Raw genomic sequence first — 21237 nt, 5'->3', positions numbered from 1 at the left:
TCATTCAGCACACTCACAGCATGCTGGGCGCTCTTCTGCTGTCATCCAGCGTGGCTTCCCTACGGTCCTGATGATGGAGGAGAGCAGTGACTATGGGCCTGGGACCTCAGCATGTGCTCTGTGCTCTGGTATGGCCAGGACTTAGTGCAATGAACTTAAAAGTGTGTTTCAAAGGAAAGTGCTGCCGCCTTCAGCCATTCACTGTGCTAGCTTCTGCTCAGGGCTCTGCAATGGGTCTGGTTAATATGTCCCTCAACTCAAAGCAAAACAAAGGAGACGGTGATCCATATCTGTGATAGCTTAGTAGACCTGCTCTCAGGAGTACAAATAATGCTATTTTTCTATTCACTATCCAATGCTTCTTTATTCTTTACAATCGCAACTTAGAACTTGACAGTGTCCTTTCTGTTGTTACTTTCCTTTCCAGGTTTACATCAGTGTATGTTCGCTGTGTGTGGTACATGCACATACAGACACATCACATAATTAGAGTGTGCTTTCTATTACCACATTCCCCACTTCTGTTAGACCCCCTCATTTCACTTCCACTTAGATGCATATACACATACGAACTGTGTATGCATCCACACAACATATAAGAACTGTAAATGACAGGAAACCTATTTGTGTGAGATTGACTTAATTCTCTTACTGATTATCTCCAGTTGTATCTATTCCCCAGCAAATGGCATAACTGTTCTTTATAGCTGAGAGGAAAGAAAAAAAAATGCCTCAGTTTTCTTTTTTATAGAATGGCATAAAAACTTGCACTTAGGAAAGCTGGGCAGTACAGATATTGGTGACATCAGGAGTGGTGTGATTGGGTAGAAATCTTTAGAGAATACAATCATTTCAATACGATTGTCCTGAACAGGGCATGTAAGTAAAGTCATACTATGTATATGACATATATAGCATATGACATATACAATAACATATACTATGGACAGATCGGGCAAAGCCAGGCAGCTCCTCAATTCACTGGGCAGCCAGTTTAGCCTACCCCAGAGCGGCCCCCCTTCCCCCTCCCCAACGAGAGATTCTATCTCAGTAACAGGTGGATAATGCCTGAGGAAGCACGACATCAGAAGCCGTCTGCTGGCCTCCACAGGTGCACAAGTGCACACTCCCCATATGCATGTGTACTTGTATTCACATATCAATATGCACATGAACACAAAATTGCAAACAAACAAGCCAAGGTGTGTTCTGAACCTATGATGATGAGAAAGACCGATTTTCGCTATGGTGCTATAAGGCTTGGTGACAGCAGGAAACAAAGCACAAAGCTTCTTTGCAGTCACACAGGCATGGGCTGTGGCGGCACCAAGTTGGTGGTGGGGTTGGAAATTCAAAGTTCAGTGGCTAGTAATAGTGGCTTTCTTTACAGTGGAGACAGACATTCCCACACCCCCAAGCCAGGGTAAAGCCCCAGAAGACAGAGGGCACTCAACCTCAACTTAAGTACAGGCGAGTTTTGGTCTCCCTTTCCAATGCCAAGCTTCTGGGTGTAGACAGTGATATCACTAATGTCTTTGCCCTTCCTGAGCAGTTTCAGGCAGAAATGTGTTTGAGCCAACTTAGTGTTAGGATAGTGAGTGGCAGGAGACACTGGTCCAGAGGGAAAATGGGGTCAGGGGAGGCCTTTGTGTGCTAAGCCAAGGCCCCAGCTTGCTACAGATCAGGGTGGCTACCATGGGGTGGTAAGGGTGGGGCTGATCAGGCTAAACTCTGTTCTAGTTCAATCTAAGCTTCCTAATGTTTTAGATTCTAAACATGACTAAAACTAAAGAAAAAAATGTTCCAAAATCAGGTTCTTCTGTAAGGATTCCACTTTTTACTTCATAAACAAGGACAATTAAAATTTTTTAATGTCGAAGAGACAGGAGGGGCGGAGAGAAGCCACAGTGGAGAGAACATGGAGGCTGACGTTAAGATTCCACTCTGTGCATTTACAGGCTGTTTTGAATGTTCTTAAGGGATGGATGTAGATAGGGCTTTGCATGTTTAGGTGGGCAATTATATCTTACCAATTGGATCAAAAATATTTAGTGTCTAGTGTCACAATCATGCCACAACAGCGATTCTGATGGAGAGCATATCTGTCTGTCCGTCCATCCATCCATCCATCCATCCATCCATCCATCCATCCATCCATCCATCCATCTATCTATCTATCCCATCCATCCATCCATCCATCCATCCATCCATCCATCCAACCATCATCCATCAGTTTGTCTGACAGGGTCCCATGTAGCCAAGGTTAGTCTTAAAATTGCTATGTAGTAAGAGAAGGTGGTCTTGAATTTCTGATCTTGTCTCTACCTCCCAAGTGGTATTACAGGCCTGGGCTACCATAGATAGCTAGAAAACCCTATTAAAGGATCAATTTAAATGGACTATATTGTAGTGTGTGTGTGTGTGTATTTATGTGTGTTGGGGAGTATTGTGTGTTTTAAATTATGCCTGCAGATTGGCAAAAACATCCTTCGGGACAAGCATTCAATGGAGCAGTAATTAGGAACAAGGGAATAAATCATTCTGGGACCATAATTAAGCCAGAGCTGGAAGGACAATACTAGGGGTAGGGAATCTAGTTAATAATGAGGATAACAGCATCATTTTAAGAACACAAAGCGTATGAAAGATCAATTCTGCACTTCCTCCTGGTTGTTTTTTGTTATTTGTTAAGTTAAAATATAACTTAACAAATATCTATATTGTAGTTCAGGAGTCTTTACAGAATTAGGAATTTTGAGTAGTTAGCAAGACAACCTTGAGGACAAATAGAATTCACTAGGTAGAAAAAGAAAAATTGGGAAAATAAAGAAAAGGTGACTTGAAATGAAGACTTTCTAGCCCACTGGCTCTTAACCTTCCTAATGCCTCAACACTGTAATACAGTTCCTCATATAGTGGTGGATCCCCAACCATAAAGTTATTTTGTTGCTACTTTATAACTGTAATTTTGCTACTGTAACAAATCACAATGTAAATATCTGAAATGTAGGATATCTGATATGCATCCCCAAAGGGGTTATGACCCACAGGTTGAGAAGCACTGTTCTAGACTATTCCCTCTCCAAACCACAGCGGCCACAACCCGGCATTAGCAGGGTCTGATCCAGAGACTAAGCAGCTGAGCTAAAGTGAGGAGCAATGGAAGTGAGGCCCTGCACTGCTGAGAGCCAGGCAGAGTCGTGTGTAAAGCAGTCTCAGGGAGAGCCGAAGAGCAGCTACCCCAGTTATGGCGTGTCTACCTATCCATCCCAGTCACTGTTTGAAGAAGCAGTATTGAGCTGGGCTTTTGTAAGAGGCAGAAAGGGCACTTACTTACCAGCCTGAGACATGGGCGTGAAGTAAAGGTCAGATTGTGTGTTGGGAAACAGACATTTTATTCTCATCCTGTCCTTTGAGTGTGTGACAACAATGACAAAGCAGACTGACATAGTGTGGTTCAGACATTAGAGCAGGTTCTTCAGGGTAAGCAAGACATAAGGACATAAGGACATAAGGACAGGGAGGCTGAGGCTGGCCACACCAGGGGCTTCTGGTGCCTCTATTAAGGGAAATGCTCATTTTATGATCCTAGTAGATTATGATTTTATGGAAGATAAGGAACCAACAAGGAAGGAAGACGTCAGCCATATTGCTGGTCTCTGTGTCCCCAGTACAGTATGTTTGGGAGCTTAATTCCCAGTGCAGGAAGGTGGGAGGTGTTCTGGCCATGGAGCTCCACCCTCACAAAGCACTGATGCCTCTTATAGAGGTTAGAGCTGTGAATTTGTCCTCTTGTATTCTTGCCCTTTGCCATCTACCATGAGATGAAATAACATAAAACACACTTATTTAAAGGGAACCTTCTGACCCTGGGCTTGCTAGCCTCTAAAACTGTAAGAAAAAACCTTACGTCTTTTTTTAAATGAATTAACCAACTTAGGGTGTTTTGGTAATAGCACAAAATAGACTAACATATATCCAATCTGTTGTCCTGACAGACACACAATTGTTCTCCACATTTTGGGGAGAAAACAATTGTTTGTGTGTGTGTGTGTGTACACATATATGTGTACGTACCTGTGGAAGCCAGAGGCAGATGTCAAGTGTCCTCTATGACATTCTACTTCACTAGGTAATTCACTTAAAAATACCATGTAGCTGAGTATTTGCCAGCGTGCTTAGGTATGTGCAGACACATACACATGTGTGTGAATGCACATACAGGCTAGTGGTTAGGTCTCTTCTCTGTTACTCGTCTTTATACACTGAGGCAGGGTCTAGCATGGAACCTGGAACTTGCTGATTGGATGCTCTGGCTGTTGGCCTTGGGGAGTTCCATCTCCATCTGCCCAGGGTTAGGATTACAGTGGGCTACCATGCTGGTTTAGCTTTAATGGGCTGCTAGTGCCCAAACTTGGTTCTTTGGGCTGCTGTGACGACTGCTTTCCTTTTGAACCGTCTCCTCAGCTTTCTACCTGAGACAGTTTGTTGACTGTCTTGATTGGCTGGCCATAAGCCTCAGACACTCTCCTGGCCTAGCATCCTAGCAATGGACTAAGGCAACACTGGTAAAAGTGACCAGCATTTTTTGTGGGCAAGAATTTTGCTGATCCCTAGTCCAAGAATATTTTTATAGTGATGTTATCACTATATGAATTCAGAAAAAAGATCCAAACAATAAAAGATGTCTTCACCAATATTTTGGAAAACACTTGAAGGAAAAAAAGGACTAGGAAGGAATCCAGTGTAAGCAGAAGACAGTGTTCAGCATTACAACCCACTCTAGGGTCTCTACAGAGCTCTGGACTGGCCTCAGTGTATTTCTTGTGACAGGAGTGAGACTGAATCTTAAAGTAAGGCTCAAACTGCCTTTGTGAATTAGAGTCACTCACATTTCTAGAGTTGACACAATCTTCCTTTCCTGTTAAGGCACAGCTCAGCCTTGAGACTCGACTTCCCGCAGTGAACACAGTCTCAGGGAAATACCAGCACCGAGGAACTGCAGCAGTAACCTGTCTGCGCTCCTGCAAAAGCCTCAGAGTGGGAGCCTTGACACCTGCAGTCAGCTCCGGGATAATGAAACGGCCCTTTGGATTTTCCATCCGAATCTGTTTTTCCTTTGCACAGAGACTGAACTTCCTTCCAAACGTGTCTCTCACTAGGAAATGACAACAATTATGAGCCCTCTGAGATTTAAAATCTGAAACCCAAATTATCAAGCCTTAATAAAAGCCTAATAAATTCCTTTCTGTGTTATGTCTGCTTAATTACTCCGAGCCCATCAGGGAGCAGTGCAGAGTTGGAGTTTTTATGTCAGCTTTACAGAAGAGTGGATGCTGAGGGTTTTTTTTTTTTTTGAAATTAAAATTTTATGTTCATATTTAAAGCACATATAATAAAGCATTACATGTCTGAAGTGTAGGTCACTGCTATAAACATATCACGTGTATAAATTCCCTTAATAGACACGATACATTTTTTTCTCAAAAGTGAAGCATTCTTAACTTCACTCTGGTTGAAATGGTGGATACATTGTACCCGTGAGAACTACGTTTAACATTGTCAATAGCGTAGCGGTGATTTAGTTATATCTGCTGCTGCTTATAAACAGGGAGCAGGAATTTTAATTTTACTGTGGCAATTTAATCTTATGCAATATTTTCAGTGAAAAGAGCAAGGAAGCCTTGTGCAGTACAGAGGGGAGGCAGGTTTCACCAGGAAGACGAGGGACATGCTTGTGCAGAGTGCTTGTCCCTGGACATCATCTTCCTGGATCCCAACACCCATCTGCTTCCGCTCCCTTTCCCTTTGCCCTCTCTCTCCCGTTCCTCTTTCCTCCTCCTTCCCTTCCTTCTTTGCACTGAAGGTTCGACCTAAGGTGGCCTCCTGCATGTTAAACCAGCAGGTCCTCCACCACGGGTTACAGCACAGCCAGTCTACTTCCCGGGCAGGCCAGGCACTGTCAGCTAAACTGTATGTGCTCACAGCTTAGACTACATCATGTCCCTCCCCGTCGAGGGCAGTCACGATGGAAACGGAGCTGGCTGCCAGGAGTACCAGCAAGCCTCAGAGGGTTCTGCTGCTGAAACTTAACATTTTCACACTGGGTTCTAAGAGGAGCTGGACACTACTTGCGGGACTTTTAATAACAGCCAAACTAAATGTGAGTGACCCAAGATCATGAAAGCACAATGGGCCTGGGGCACTGTGGACTGGTTATGCACATCTTCTCGACATACACGATATGAACCCTGTCAGGCTGCACTGTCAAGATCGTCCTCAAAAGTGAGGAAGGCACAATCTTCCCTTGCCTTTTGGTGTTTTTGGAAAAGGTCCACTCTGTATCCTGAACTGACCTGGAGCTAAGCAGACTGGCCTCACAGACTACCTCAGCCCCCCAAGTGTTAGGATTAAAGATGTGCACTACCGTGTCTGGATTTCTCGTGCCTCTTTAGAAAACTACATCTTAACTTCATCTATGATGGAAGCAGGGGAAGGTCGGACTCTCAAACAGGCTCCGACACAGTAGTTTACATTTGAAGGCCAAGTTTCAAGGGCAGACCAAGGACAGGAGATGTGATCTCAACAAAGTATTACTCAGGTCAAGTAGGCTTCTCTCCTTGTAGCTATCGGTGGGAACCAGGGTAAATGAGGACATGCTTTCAGAAAAACCAAGCATCATCTCTTCGTTTACTCTTTTGTTTTCATAGAAACAAGACAACTTTCACATATAACGGCCCACCCCACCATTCCGACACTTGCACTGTGCAGCTACTGCATGTTAGATTAGGCATGGTCTCTGTCCTTCTGGAGTTTATCCTGTATGGAGGGAGATGAAGAGCTATCAAATCAGTACGTAAATATTAAGTAGTGCTATACATTGAATTCTAAATAATTCCCAATCTCATGCTGAAAGTCAGCCCATGGTGTTATGGGGATTTTAGTAGGTGGGGCCTGGTTGAAGGGCGTAGGTCATTGGCCCACCCTGGAAGGGTGTATTAAGAACTGAGCCTCCTCTTTCTGGCCACCATGAGTTGAGCAGTTCTTTACCACACTCCTCTACCATGACTGTCTTACCACAGATCCAAAATAACCAGGGCAAATCACCACACTCATCTCTTAAACTAAGCAAACATAACTTTCCTTTCTTTTATCACAGTTTCATCATAGCGAGGGAAGGAAAGTGGAAAGACACTGCTGTGCACAGAGGAGTGTGGCAGTCAGGAAGAGTGCAGAGTGAGCTGCTCTGAGCAGGACAGGAAGGTCAGAGAAAGGTTCTCTGAGGCAGCTTCAGAGATGAAGTCTAATGGTGTCTAGAAGTCACCAGGCAGGATGAGCCTTTCAGGCAGAGGCTGTCCATCAACAGTACCTGGGGACTAAAGGTACTTGCTTACTGGTAAGAGGTTCTTGGCTGGGGAACAGCTACCCACTGACCAGTCTGAGAACTGACGCCTGGGGAATCAGAACTTTGGGCATGTCTGTGAAGGCATTCCTAGAAAGGATAACTGGGGGTGGTATGTGTGTGTGCATGTGAGTGTGTATGTTCCCCTAATCTGGTGTTACCATCCCAAGAGCTAAGTCCTGGGATGAGTAAAAGAGAAAAAGGGGAAAGCCAGTTGGGAGCTGGCATTTGCCTTCTTTTCATTACTAGTCTCCAGAGATGTGAGCAGCCGTGTGCCACAAACTTCTGTCAACAAAGAGGTGCCTGCTGCCAGGTCTTCCCAACCGGGATGGCCTTATCTGGAAATCATGAGATAAAATAAACCTCTTCTTCAAACTGTTTATTGTTGGGCACTTGGTCATGGTGACAGGAAAAGCAGCTGATACAAGAGGGGACAACTAAGGGGACCTATCGATCAGGAGGTCACAAATAGTGCCAGTATCACCAGGAGCTTTTCACTACGGTAGCTTCCTTTTCACCAGAACAAGAAGGTGGCTCGTATCTGGAAATGCATTTATTACTCTCAATTCTTCCACACTCATTTTCAAGAACACTTCAGAAATGACCTTTATGATAAGATATAGAGGTTACTTAAAACTATTTTTTAAAAGTTAAGAAGAAAAGAGTTGCAAGACCTTGATTAAGGCATTAGGTAAACAATTACCAAGTGTGCTGACAATGATCAAAGCAGATATATTTGAAACATCAGTTGTCATAACAAATCTGCATAACGGAAAGCCACACTATGTATAATTAGGTATATAATTACAAATAGGTAAAACTAAAAATATATAATTAGTTCATATGTTTCCAAATGAAAAAATGACAGAAATTGAAAACAATAAGTTGTAATTTCATGCTAATGTTTGGTTATTCCAGGATGAATTTTAAAGGATGAAGTATCTCTCCTTATCTCAATTATAGTTCTCAGATTAGTGAACACTTGCTTGTCGGCAGTGATGGAATTGACAGGAAGCTGCCGTGTTTACACTGCTGCTCTATGGACTCCATCACACAATACTAGACTTGTGGATACTCAGGAGTAGAGGAATGGATGTGTACAGGAAACTAAAGCTGTTCACAGCACAGAATGCCTTTCTGTGGCTTGGAGTCACACGGCAGGGTTTAAAGCCACCATGTCAAGCTCCAGCGAGGATGCTGACCAGTGCATGCTCCATTATCTGGTTCACAGTCTTCCCAGAGCTTGTCTGAGTAGCCTCCAATCCTGAGTAGAGTGCAAGCAGACCGGGTCCCTGCAGAGGCCGGAAGCTGAAGGCAATGGAACCAAGGGCTCCTGCCATGGAGGTGGAGGACAGAACAGGCTGAAATACAGAAGTAGGAGCAGGATGATCACAGCATGGGTCTGTAAGTATCATCGGGTTCCAAGTTTAGTTTGGGACAGGAAATAAGGAAGAAGAGAGAGAATTTCCTGTCCTGGCTGTGGCAGGCAGGGATGTATGAAACTGGAGACAGAAGCCTGCAGTGCACATGGAGGATCCAGTTCAGTCAGTCATACATGTAAGTGAAGGTATATACGGGATTTACACAGAGGTTTTGTGTAGTGTGCATACCTCTGACAAACACATGTCAAACATAATGCTTACACATATTATAACATATAACGGGTCTTGTGGCCGACAATACACGATGACAAACCCAAAGGAAAAATGACTTGGCAAGGGTATGATGGAAGATCAGATGACCGATGCTAAGCTTGCCTAGTGTCACACTGTTTGCCACTGCTACACACAAAACATCCCCTTCCCAAATGACCGACGTTAAGCTTGTTTAGTGTTACATTGTTTGCCACTGCTACACACAAAACATTTCCTGCCCAAATGAGCAGACATAGATTTTGACTGTGAAGATTAAATTCACAACAGAAGGATGTTGCTTGTGGAGTAAGAAGTGAAATCGCAGTTCCTCTGGGTACATCCAGGTGCTTGGCCAGTTTTCCACAATGATGCTAGGGGATGTGCTTGCCTTTCTCAGGGACTGATTGCCACAAGGCCACTTCAGGTGACAGATCAACGCCAGCAAACATAAGTAACACTCCTGATCCAAGCAAGCAGTTTGCTTTTATGGTTGGTGTTTTTGACTTACCAATTTCTATTGCTTAAGGCTATTCCCTATCAGGAAAGAACACAAAGCCCACCCCTAGAAACAATCACAATGCAAACAAGGTATCTATACCAGCCTGTGGTCTTGTCAGTTTATAGTACTGTAACTCTTGGAAGAACTCCTTCCAGAACAAGGCCAACAATACACATACCTGCCTTGCTCCCAGGTGAGTTGGGTCTATTGGCACCTAAGAATCCAACCTTAAAAGTGCTCGGTGGCCATGACTAAAAACAGCCAGCCCGTGCTGTATTCTCAACTGTGCATACTTCTCCATTCCACATGGCCTAATTCTGAGCCGTTTGCCCCACAAAAACGTATCAAGAAGCTTTCCTTTCCGGGCTTTTTACAAGAGGAATTAATGTCCACTTTAAAAATTTCCAACAAGATTTTCTTTTAGAAAATCAACAAGATAGACAAACCCTTAGCCAAACTGAACGGCACAGAGATAGTATCCAATTAACAAAATCAGGAATAAAAAGGAAGGCATAACAAAATCCAAGGGGAGGGGGAGCCTTACTTCAAAAGCCACAAAATTGGAAAATCTAAATGAAATGAATGGTTTCCTAGACAGATACCAATTACCAAGATGAAATCAAGATCACATAAACTATCTAAACAGTCCTATAAACTTTAAGAAAACAGGGGCAGTCATTAAAAGTCTTCCAACCACAAAAAAAAAAAAAAAAAAAAAAAAAAAGGGCCAGATGGTTTTAGCATAAAATTCTACAAGATTTTCAAAGAAAAGCTAATACCAATAGTCCTCAGATTGTTACACAGAATGGAAAGAGAAGGAACACTGCTAAATTCATTCTATGAGGCCACAGGATACCTAAACCACTCAAAGACTTAACAAAGAAAGAGAATTTCAGACTAACTTCTCTTACGCACATCAATGCTAAAATACTCTATAAAAATTTCACAAAATGAATCTAAGAACACATCAAAAACATCATTAACTGGTGCTCAGCAGCACACTAGCAGCAGGTCCCCTGCGGTCCAGTCACTGCCTGGACCTGAAGAGACCCGGTCAACAGTTCTCTGCACCCAAATCCCGTGCAAGGGAGAGCTTCAGAGGGGGAGACACGCCTGACAAGCCAGAAGAGACTACACTCTGCCCACATTTCTCTCTCTCTCTCTCTCTCTCTCTCTCTCTTTTAAAATTTTATATATTTACCTTTATTAACTTGGGTATTTCTTATTTACATATCGATTGTTATTCCCCTTCCCGGTTTCATGGCCAACATCCCCCTAAGTCCTCCTCCTCCGCTTCTGTATGGGTGTTCCCCTCCCCATCCTCCCCCAATTACCACCCTCCCCCACAATAATCACATTCACTGGGGGTACACTCTTGGCAGGACCAAGGGCTTCCCCTTCCACTAGTGCTATTACTAGGCTATTCATTGCTACCTATGAGGTTGGAGCCCAGGGTCAGTCCATATATAGTCTTTGGATAGTGTCTGCCCACATTTCTGACTCTGGAGGAAAACACCGAACGCCATCTGGAACCCGGGTGCAGGAGGGCCCCGGGTAAAGGTGGCGCAGGGCCTCCTGGTTGCCACCCTCATGGAGAGCTCAAAAGCAGCCTCCCACAAGCAACTTGAGCTGCAGGACCACAGGTAAGACCAACTTTTCTGTTCCAAGCGACCTGCCTGGTGGACTCAGGACACAGGCCCACAGGAACAGCTGAAGACCAGTAGACAGGACTACACGCCCAAAAGCAGAACACTCTGTTCCCATAACTGGCTGAAAGAAAACAGGAAAACAGGTCTACAGTACTCCTGACACACAGGCCTATATGACAGTCTAGCCACTCTCAGAAATAGCAGAACAAGGTAACACCAGAGACAACCTGATGGCGAGAGGCAAGCTCAGGAACCCAATCAACAGAAACCAAGACTACATGGCATCATCGGAGCCCAATTCTCCCACCAAAGCAAACGCTGAATATCCAAACGCACCAGAAAAGCAAGATCTTTATTTAAAGTCACATTTGATCATGATGATGGAGGACTTCAAGAAAGACATAAAGAACTCCTTTGGAGAAACGGAGGAAATCATAAATAAACAAGTAGAAGCCTATAGAGAGGAATCACAAAAATCCCTGAAAGAATTCCAGGAAAAAACAATCAAACAGGTGAAGGAATTAAAAATGGAAATAGAAGCAATAAAGAAAGCACAAAGGGAAACAACCCTGGATATAGAAAACCAAAGGAAGAGAAAAGGAGCCATAGATACAAGCATCACCAACAGAATACAAGAGATAGAAGAGAGAATCTCAGGAGAAGAAGAAGACACAATGGTCAAAGATAATGTAAAATGGAAAAAGCTACTGGTCCAAAACATACAGGAAATCCAGGACTCAGTGAGAAGATCAAACCTAAGGATAATAGGTATAGAAGAGAGTGAAGACTCACAGCTCAAAGGACCAGTAAATATCTACAACAAAATCATAGAAGAAAACTTCCTAACCTAAAGAAAGAGATGCCCATAAACGTACAAGAAGCCTACAGAACTCCAAATAGATTGGACCAGAAAAGAAACTCCACCCATCACATAATAGTCAAAACACCAAATGCACAAAACAAAGAAAGAATATTAAAAGCAGTAAGGGAAAAAGGTCAAGTAACATATAAAGGCAGACCTATCAGAATCACACCAGACTTCTCATCAGAGACTATAAAAGCCAGAAGATCCTGTACAGATGTCATACAGACCCTAAGAGAACATAAATGCCAGCCCAGGTTACTGTATCCTGAAAAACTCTCAATTAACATAGATGGAGAAACCAAGATGTTCCATGACAAAACCAATTTTACACAATATCTTTCTACGAATCCAGCCCTACAAAGGATAATAAATGGTAAAGCCCAACATAAGGAGGCAAGCTACCATAGAAAAAGCAAGAAATTAAGCATCTTGGCAACAAAACAAAGAGAAGAAAAGCACACAAACATAATCTCACATCCAAATGTGAATATAACAGGAAGCAATAATCACTATTCCTTAATATCTCTCAACATCAATGGTCTCAACTCCCCAATAAAAATACATAGATTAACAAACTGGATACCCAATGAGGACCTCGCATTCTGCTGCCTACAGGAAACACACCTCAGAGACAAAGACAGACACTACCTCAGAGGGAAAGGCTGGAAAACAACTTTCCAAGCAAATGGGCTGAAGAAGCAAGCTGGAGTAGCCATTCTAATATCGAATAAAATCGATTTTCAACTAAAAGTCATCAAAAAACATAAGGAAGGACACTTCATATTCATCAAAGGAAAAATCGAGCAAGATGAACTCTCAATCCTAAATATCTATGCTCTAAATACAAGGGCACCTACATATATAAAAGAAACCTTATAAGCTCAAAGCACACATTGAACCTCACACAATAACAGTAGGAGATTTCAACACCCCCTCTCATCAATGGGCAGATCATGGAAACAGAAATTAAACAGAGACATAGACAAAGAGAAGTCATGAGCCAAATGGACTTAACAGATATTTATAGAACATTCTATCCTAAAACAAAAGGATATCCTTCTTCTCACCACCTCATGGTACCTTCTCCAAAACTGACCATATATTTGGTCATAAAACAGGCCTCAACAAATACAGAAAGATAGAAATAATTCCATGCATCCTATCAGACCACCACGGGCTAAAGCTGGTCTTCAATAACAATAAGGGAAGAACGCCCACATATACATGGAAGTTGAATAATGCGCTATTTAACAATAACCTGGTCAAGGAAGAAATAAAGAAAGAAATTAAAGACTTCTTAGAATTTAATGAAAATGAAGGTACAACATACCCAAACTTATGAGACACAATGAAAGCTATGCTAAGAGGAAAACTCATAGCTCTAAGTGCCTGCAGAACGAAACAGGAGACAGCTTATGTCAGCAGCTTGACAGCACACCGAAAAGCTCTAGAACAAAAAGAAGCAAATACACCCAGGAGGAGTAGAAGGCAGGGAATAATCAAACTCAGAGCTGAAATCAACCAAGTAGAAACAAAAAAGACCATAGAAAGAATCAACAGAACCAAAAGTTGGTTCTATGAGAAAATCAACAAGATAGATAAACCCTTAGCGAGACTAATGAGAGGACACAGAGAGTATGTACAAATTAACAAAATCAGAAATGAAAAGGGAGACATAACTACAGAATCAGAGGAAATTAAAAAAATTATCAGATCCTACTACAAAAGCCTATATTCAACAAAACTTGAAAATCTGCAGGAAATGGACAATTTCCTAGACAGATACCAGGTACCAAAGTTAAATCAGGAACAGATAAACCATTTAAACAACCCCATAACTCCTGAAGAAATAGAAGCAGTCATTAAAGGTCTCCCAACCAAAAAGCCCAGGTCCAGAGGGGTTTAGTGCAGAATTCTATCAGACCTTCGTAGAAGACCTCATACCAATACTGTCCAAACTATTCCACAAAATTGAAACAGATGGAGCACTACCGAATTCCTTCTATGAAGCCACAATTACTCTTATACATAAACCACGCAAAGACCCAATAAAGAAATCGAACTCCAGACCAATTTTCCTATGAATATTGACGCAAAAATACTCAATAAAATTTTCGCAAACTGAATCCAAGCGCACATCAAAACGAACACCTATCATGAACGAGTACACTTCATCCTAGGGATGCAGGGATAGTTCAATATATGGAAATCCATCAAAGTAATCCACTATATAATCAACTCAAAGAATAAAACCTCATGATCATTTGATTAGATGCTAAGGAAGCATTTGACAAAATTCAACACCCCTTCATGATAAAAGTCCTGGAACGATCAGGAATTCAAAGTCCATACCTAAACACAGTAAAAGCAATAAACAGCAAATTAGTAGCTAACATTAAACAAAAAGGAGAGAAACTTGAAGAAATCCCCCTGAAATCAGGGATTAGACAAGGCTGCCCACTCTCTCCCTACTTATTCAATACAGTGCTCAAAGTCCTAGGCAGAGCGATTAGGCAACAAAAAGAGGTCAAAGGGACATAGATTGAAAAGGAAGAAGTCAAAATATCAGTATTTGCAGATGACATTATAGTATACTTAAGTGACCCCAAAAGTTCCACCAGAGAACTACTAAGCCTGATAAACAACTTCAGCAAAGTGGCTGGGTATAAAATTAACTCAAATAAATCAGTAGACTTCCTCTACACAAAAGAGAAACAAGCCAAGAAAGAAATTAGGGAAATGACACCCTTCATAATAGTCCCACATAATACAAAATACCACGGTGTGACTTTAACCAAGCAAGTGAAAGATCTGTATGATAAGAACTTCAAGCCTCTGAAGAAAGAAATTGAAGAAGACCTCAGAAGATGGAAAGATCTCCCATGCTCATGGATTGGCAGGATTAATATAGTAAAAATGGCCATTTTACCAAAAGCGATCTACAGATTCAATGCAATCCCCATCAAAATACCAGTCCAAGTCTTCAGAGAGTTAGAACAATTTGCAAACTCATCTGGAATAACAAAAAACCCAGGATAGCTAAAACTATCCTCAACAATAAAAGGACTTCCGGGGGAATAACTATCCCTGAACTCAAGCAGTATTACAGAGCAATAGTGATTAAAACTGCATGGTGTTGGTACAGAGACAGACAGATAGACCAGTGGAATAGAATTGAAGACCCAGAAATGAACCCACACACCTATGGTCACTTGATTTTTGACAAAGGAGCCAAAACCATCCAATGGAAAAAAGATAGCATTTTCAGCAAATGGTGCCGGTTCAACTGGAGGTCAACATGTAGAAGAATGCAGATAGATTCATGCTTATCACCCTGTACAAAGCTTAAGTCCAAGTGGATCAAGGACCTCCACATCAAAGCAGACACACTCAAACTAATAGAAGAAAAACTAGGGAAGCATCTCGAACATATGGGCACTGGAGAAAATTTCCTGAACAAAACACCAATGGTTTATGCTCTAAGATCAAGAATCGACAAATGGGATCTCATAAAAATGCAAAGCTTCTGTAAGGCAAAGGACACTGTGGTTAGGACAAAACGGCAACCAACAGATTGGGAAAAGATCTTTACCAATCCTACAACAGATAGAGGCCTTATATCCAAAATATACAAAGAACTCAAAAAGTTAGACCGCAGGGAGACAAATAACCCTATTAAAAATGGGGTTCAGAGCTAAACAAAGAATTCACAGCTGAGGAATGCCGAATGGCCGAGAAACACCTAAAGAAATGTTCAACATCTTTAGTCATAAGGGAAATGCAAATCAAAAGAACCCTGAGATTTCACCTCACACCAGTGAGAGTGGCTAAGATCAAAAACACAGGAGACAACAGATCCTGGCGAGGATGTGGAGAAAGAGGAACACTCCTCCATTGTTGGTGGGATTGCAGACTGGTACAACCATTCTGGAAATCAGTCTGTAGGTTCCTCAGAAAGTTGGACACTGAACTACCTGAGGACCCAGTTATACCTCTCTTGGGCATATACCCAAAATATGCCCCAACATATAACAAAGACACGTGCTTCACTATGTTCATAGTGTCCTTATTTATAGTAGCCAGAAGCTGGAAAGAACCCAGATGCCCTTCAACAGAGGAACGGATACAGAAAATGTGGTACATCTACACAATGGAATATTACTCAGCTATCAAAAACAATGACTTTATGAAATTCATAGGCAAATGGAGGGAACTGGAAAATATCATCCTGAGTGAGGTAACCCAATCACAGAAAAACACACATGGTATGCACTCATTGATAAGTGGCTATTAGCCCAAATGCTTGAATTACCCTAGATGCACAGAACACATGAAACTCAAGAAGGATGACCAAAATGCGAATGCTTCACTCCTTCTTTAAAAGGGGAACAAGAATACCCTTGGGAGGGAACAGGGAGGCAAAGTTTAGAACAGAGGCAGAAGGGACACCCATTCAGAGCCTGCCCCATATGTGGCCCATACATATACAGCCACCCAATTAGACAAGATGGATGAAGCAAAGAAGTGCAGGACGACAGGAACCGGATGTAGATCTCTCCTGAGAGACACACCCAGAATACAGCAAATACATAGGTGAATGCCAGCAGCAAACCACTGAACTGAGAACGGGACCCCAGTTGAAGGAATCAGAGAAAGGACTGGAAGAGCTTGAAGCGGCTCGAGACCCCATATGAACAACAATGCCAACCAACCAGAGCTTCCAGGAACTAAGCCACTACCCAAAGACTATACATGGACTGACGCTGGGCTCCAACCTCATTGGTAGCAATGAATAGCCTAGTAAGAGCACCAGTGGAAGGGGAAGCCCTTGGTCCTGCCAAGACTGAACCTCCAGTGAACGTGATTGTTGGTGGGAGGGTGGTAATGCGGGGAGGATGGAGACGGGAACACCCATATAGAAGGGGAGAGGGAGGGGTTTGAGGTTGTTGGCCTGGAAAATGGGAAGGGGTATAACAGTCGAAATGTAAATAAGAAATACTCAAGTTAATAAAGATGGAAAAAAAACATCATTAACCATGATCAAGTAGACTTCATACCAGAGAGACTGAGATGGTTCAATATACTAAAATTCATCAATGTAATCCACCATATAAACTGAAAGAAAAAAAATCACATGATTATCTCATTAGATATTGAAAAAGCCTTTGACAAAAATCCAATACCCCTTCATGTTGAAAGTCTTAGAAAGATCATGGATACAAGGTGTATAGCTAAACATAATAAAAGCAATATATAGCAGGGCAATGTCAACATAAAATTAAATGGAGAGAATCTTAAAGCAATCCTACTAAAACTACGGACAAGACAAAGCTGCCGAACCTCTCCCTATCTATTCAATATAGTACTTGAAGCTCTAGCTAGAGCAATCAGACAACAAAAGGAGAACAAGGAGATAGAAATTGGAAAGGAAAGGAAGAAGTCACAGTATCATGATTTGTGGATATGCTGGTATACATAAGTGTCTCCCAAAATTCCAACACAATTTTTTTTAAACAGACCTTGAAAGAGGAATTCTCAACTTCATGTGGAAGAACAAAAAGCCCAGGATAGGTAAAACAATCCTGAACAATGAAAGAACTTCTGGAAAAATCACCATTCCTGACCTCAAGCTGTACTACAGAGCGACAGTGATTAAAACAAACAAACAAACAAACAAACCAGTCAACTAACCAAACAACCAACCAAAATGCATGGTACTGGTATAGAAACAGATAGGTTGATCAATAGAATCAAATCAAAGACATAGAAATAAACCATCACACCTATGGACAGTTTATTTTTGACAAAGAAGCCAATCATACAATGGAAAACAAAACAATACAAAAAAGATCTTCAACGAATGCTGCTTGTCTAACTGGAGAGCTGCAATATAGAGGAATGCAAATAGATCCATATTTATCATCCTGCACAAAACTCAAGTCCAAGTGTCTCAAAGACCTCAACATAAAACCTGATGCACTAAATCTAATAGAAGAGAAAGTGGGAAATAGCCTTGAACACCTTGGTATAGGAAACAATTTCCTGAACAGAACACTGATGGCTCAGGCTCTAAGATCAACAATTGACAAATGGGACTTCATGAAACTGAAAAGCTTGTGTAAAAACAAAGTACACCACCATCAGGACAAAATTACAGCCTACAGATTGGAAAAAAAAATCTTCCCTAGTCCTGTATCTGACAGGGCTAATATCTAGAACACAGAATGGACAGAAGAAGTAAGACTCCAACAAACCAAACAACCCAACTTAAAGATGGGATACAGAGCCAGAGAGAATTATCCACAGAGGAATTGCGAATGGCTGCGAAGCACTTAACAAAATGTTTTTCCTTTCTTAGTCATCAGGGACAAGGGAATCCAAACAATAGATTCTACTACAGAGGTACAGAGAGGGCCGGAGGAGGAAACTGAATGGATACCTAAATGGATATTTGCACTTTCCAGGGGTTGGGGACATCTGTAGAAAGTGCCAGAGACCTGGGATGGGGGAGGCTCCCAGGAGTCAGTGTGAGGGACCTTAGCTGAGATATAGCAGTGGTGATAGGGAACTTAAATAGACCACCTCTTGTTGCCACACAGGATCCTCAGTGGAGGGATAAAGATACACGAAGCTTTCCACCCCAAATCTGTCCTATCTACAAGAAGTGCAGGGACAAAGGTGGAACAGAGACTGGGGGAATGGCCAATCAATAACCAGCCCGAAATAGAAACTCCACAGAAAGACCAACAGAATCAACTAACCTGGACCCTTGGGAGTTCTCAGAGACTGAGGCCCCTAGCACATATGTAGCAGATGTGCAGCGCTGTCTCCATGTGGTTGTCCCTTAAGCTGTGGCCTGTCTGTGGAATCCATTTCCCACCTAAGCTGCCTTGTCTGGTCTCAGTGGGAGATGATGGGCCCGAACCTTCAGAGGCTTCATGCGCTAGGGTGGGGGATACCCAGGGAGGGGTATTTCTCCACCATCTCAAAAGAGACATGGAGGGGGAGGGAAGGAAGGACTCTCTGAGGGGGTGGGGAACCTAAGGAGTGAAAATTGCAAAGACACAGGCATAAAAAAGAAAGCAAGATCACCTGTGTTTATATATAACTTCTGCTAACATCATGCTATGTTATTTACCAGTCTTGGTTTTTCTAAGTATATGTATACTATTATTTTGATAAAATTGATATCACACATATAGGCTATAACAGTACAGTTTTTGACAAGTCAATAAAAATTCCTTATCATTATGACATGGTTAATTGGCCACCTGGCCCTGTGTTATAAATCGTGGTATATGTAACTTATCACCTACTGCCCACTTAGGCGGCTCCATTTGATTCTTATCAACAGTTCTGTGATGAACAGCCTGCAGACTCATGTTTACTTGGCCAAGACTTACTTTATAATATATTCCTTAGCACATGTGGCTAGCTTTGATTTGCCCTTCTTACGGTTTATGAAATTTCTTTCCCAGCAGACTAATTACGAATGCATGGGAAATGGGTCTCTTGAACATAATGAATAATCACCAAACTGCACAATGACTTATAAGTGAATTAACGAATTCATTTAACACATCCTCATTAACCTTCTACACGTGCTAGGGACAGGGGATCCAGCAGGCAGGCTGTTCCCTGCTCTGAGAGCTCTTCCTGTCTCCAGGGAAGGGTGACCATAGCTTGTGCAGGAGGAAGAAATGTGTGTGTGTGTGTGTGTGTGTGTGTGTGTGTGTGTGTTGGGGATTGACAGGAGGAACGTCCAGCTGGGCTCTGCCTGGCCTTCCTTACAGTAACTTCTCCCTCTTTCTCATCCTTCTGGACACTAGACTCCCAATCCCCACATTTCCTATTTCTATTTCTAGCTTGAGCTGAAGTAAAACAGTCTTTCATTTTACCCTTCCACCTAGAAAAAGAATTGCTATTGATTGATAACAATTTCTTAACATTACTGCCCCCTTAACACAAACACTGATTACAGAGTAAACAATTTTGGAAGATATTAAGTTTAAAAAAATGATTGTTTTCTAAGTATTTTTTTTAAATCTGATATTCAATGTTTTCTAATGTATGAGTATTGAAATTATAATATTTTCCATGACTAATTTTAATTTCAAAACTGGCCAGAAGTGAATGACTTAAATATTTTTTAATTGGAAACGATCAAAACCAGCTATTATATTCTAAATTAACTTCATCACTCTTGAATTTTAATATTTTACACGGTGTAGCACTTGACCACCAGTGAAGGTGAAGCACTTTTACAGAATGATTTGCTTTTGTGCACTAGAGGCAAATGAACAGAGCCTTCCCCTGTAAGTACAGAGCTGCACTGTAACTGAGAATAAGACACAGACTTCCTTAAAAGAGCATGTGCAGAGGGATCTGCAAACACATCAAGACCTTCATAAAATTTTGGTCTCTGTAAATTCATGGTGACCCAGACTGAGCCAAAAACAAAACAAAACAAAAATAACAACAACAAAAGAACCAAAACCAAAAACAACAAAAAACCAACAAAAAACAAAAAAACAAGCCCCCCCCCAAAACAAAAACAAACAAACAAAAAAACCCAAACCCACTAGCATAGGAGTGATGAATTAAAACTAAACTAATCTATTTGTTTACAGAGTACAGGCTGAATATCTTACATAAGAAATGAGGTTGGTAGAGATAGGGACTACTGAGCTAGTTTTGTCCCCTGATAATGAGCTTTGGTGCATTTTTCCTTTATATTCAGCTACAAATCAAGGCGGGTATGATGGAGTATGCCTTGCAATCCCAGTACAGTCTTCAGCACAGACAGGAAGAGGGAGGGGCCAGGCTGGGCTGTGTAAGGAAACACTGTCCTAAAGACGGAACATGTGTTTCCCATTAAGTTCTATCATACAGCTATCTCAGTTTATACAGAAATGTGTGTGTGATCTCGCTCCGATTATCCACCGAATGGATGCATATAAACACTTTCAATCTTCACTAGTATTACTAGTATTTAATCGCCAAGGAGAACCAGTAGGGAAAAGTACCTCATCATTTCTCTATGGAGAGGAGGAAGCGGAGGCGTGGAGCAGCAGAATGTCACCCACAGTGTGTAAGAGTCAGGGCTGAGGAGAGGAGGCAGGCAGGGGCGTCATGGTCCTCAGCTGTCCAGGGCTGCAAAGGGACAGGCTCCAACCTCCCACCTTGCC

The 21237-nt window shown here is 42.0% G+C and overlaps 1 protein-coding gene and 1 long non-coding RNA gene across 7 annotated transcripts in view; one reads left to right on the top strand and one right to left on the bottom strand.

The window, feature by feature from the left end:
- The window catches only part of LOC120097731 (uncharacterized), a 17355-nt gene extending 12111 nt beyond the window's left edge, over positions 1–5244 (top strand). The window contains exon 4 of the long non-coding RNA XR_005495362.2: positions 4930–5244. This is a non-coding gene — a long non-coding RNA (uncharacterized LOC120097731). The remainder of the gene's footprint in view (positions 1–4929) is intronic.
- The window catches only part of Cdkal1 (CDK5 regulatory subunit associated protein 1-like 1), a 552607-nt gene that overhangs the window by 63359 nt on the left and 468011 nt on the right, over positions 1–21237 (bottom strand). The window contains exon 14 of one of the 6 annotated variants that reach the window (XM_063276597.1): positions 3681–21237. Coding sequence (XP_063132667.1) covers positions 21148–21237 — 90 coding nt within the window. The 3' untranslated portion in view covers positions 3681–21147. 6 annotated transcript variants of the gene reach the window in all.

The sequence above is a fragment of the Rattus norvegicus genome, chromosome 17, assembly GCF_036323735.1.
Source record: "Rattus norvegicus strain BN/NHsdMcwi chromosome 17, GRCr8, whole genome shotgun sequence".
Taxonomy (NCBI): domain Eukaryota; kingdom Metazoa; phylum Chordata; class Mammalia; order Rodentia; family Muridae; genus Rattus; species Rattus norvegicus.
The sequence above is the reverse complement of the archived record's forward strand: the minus strand, read 5'-3'. Positions and strand labels throughout refer to the sequence as shown.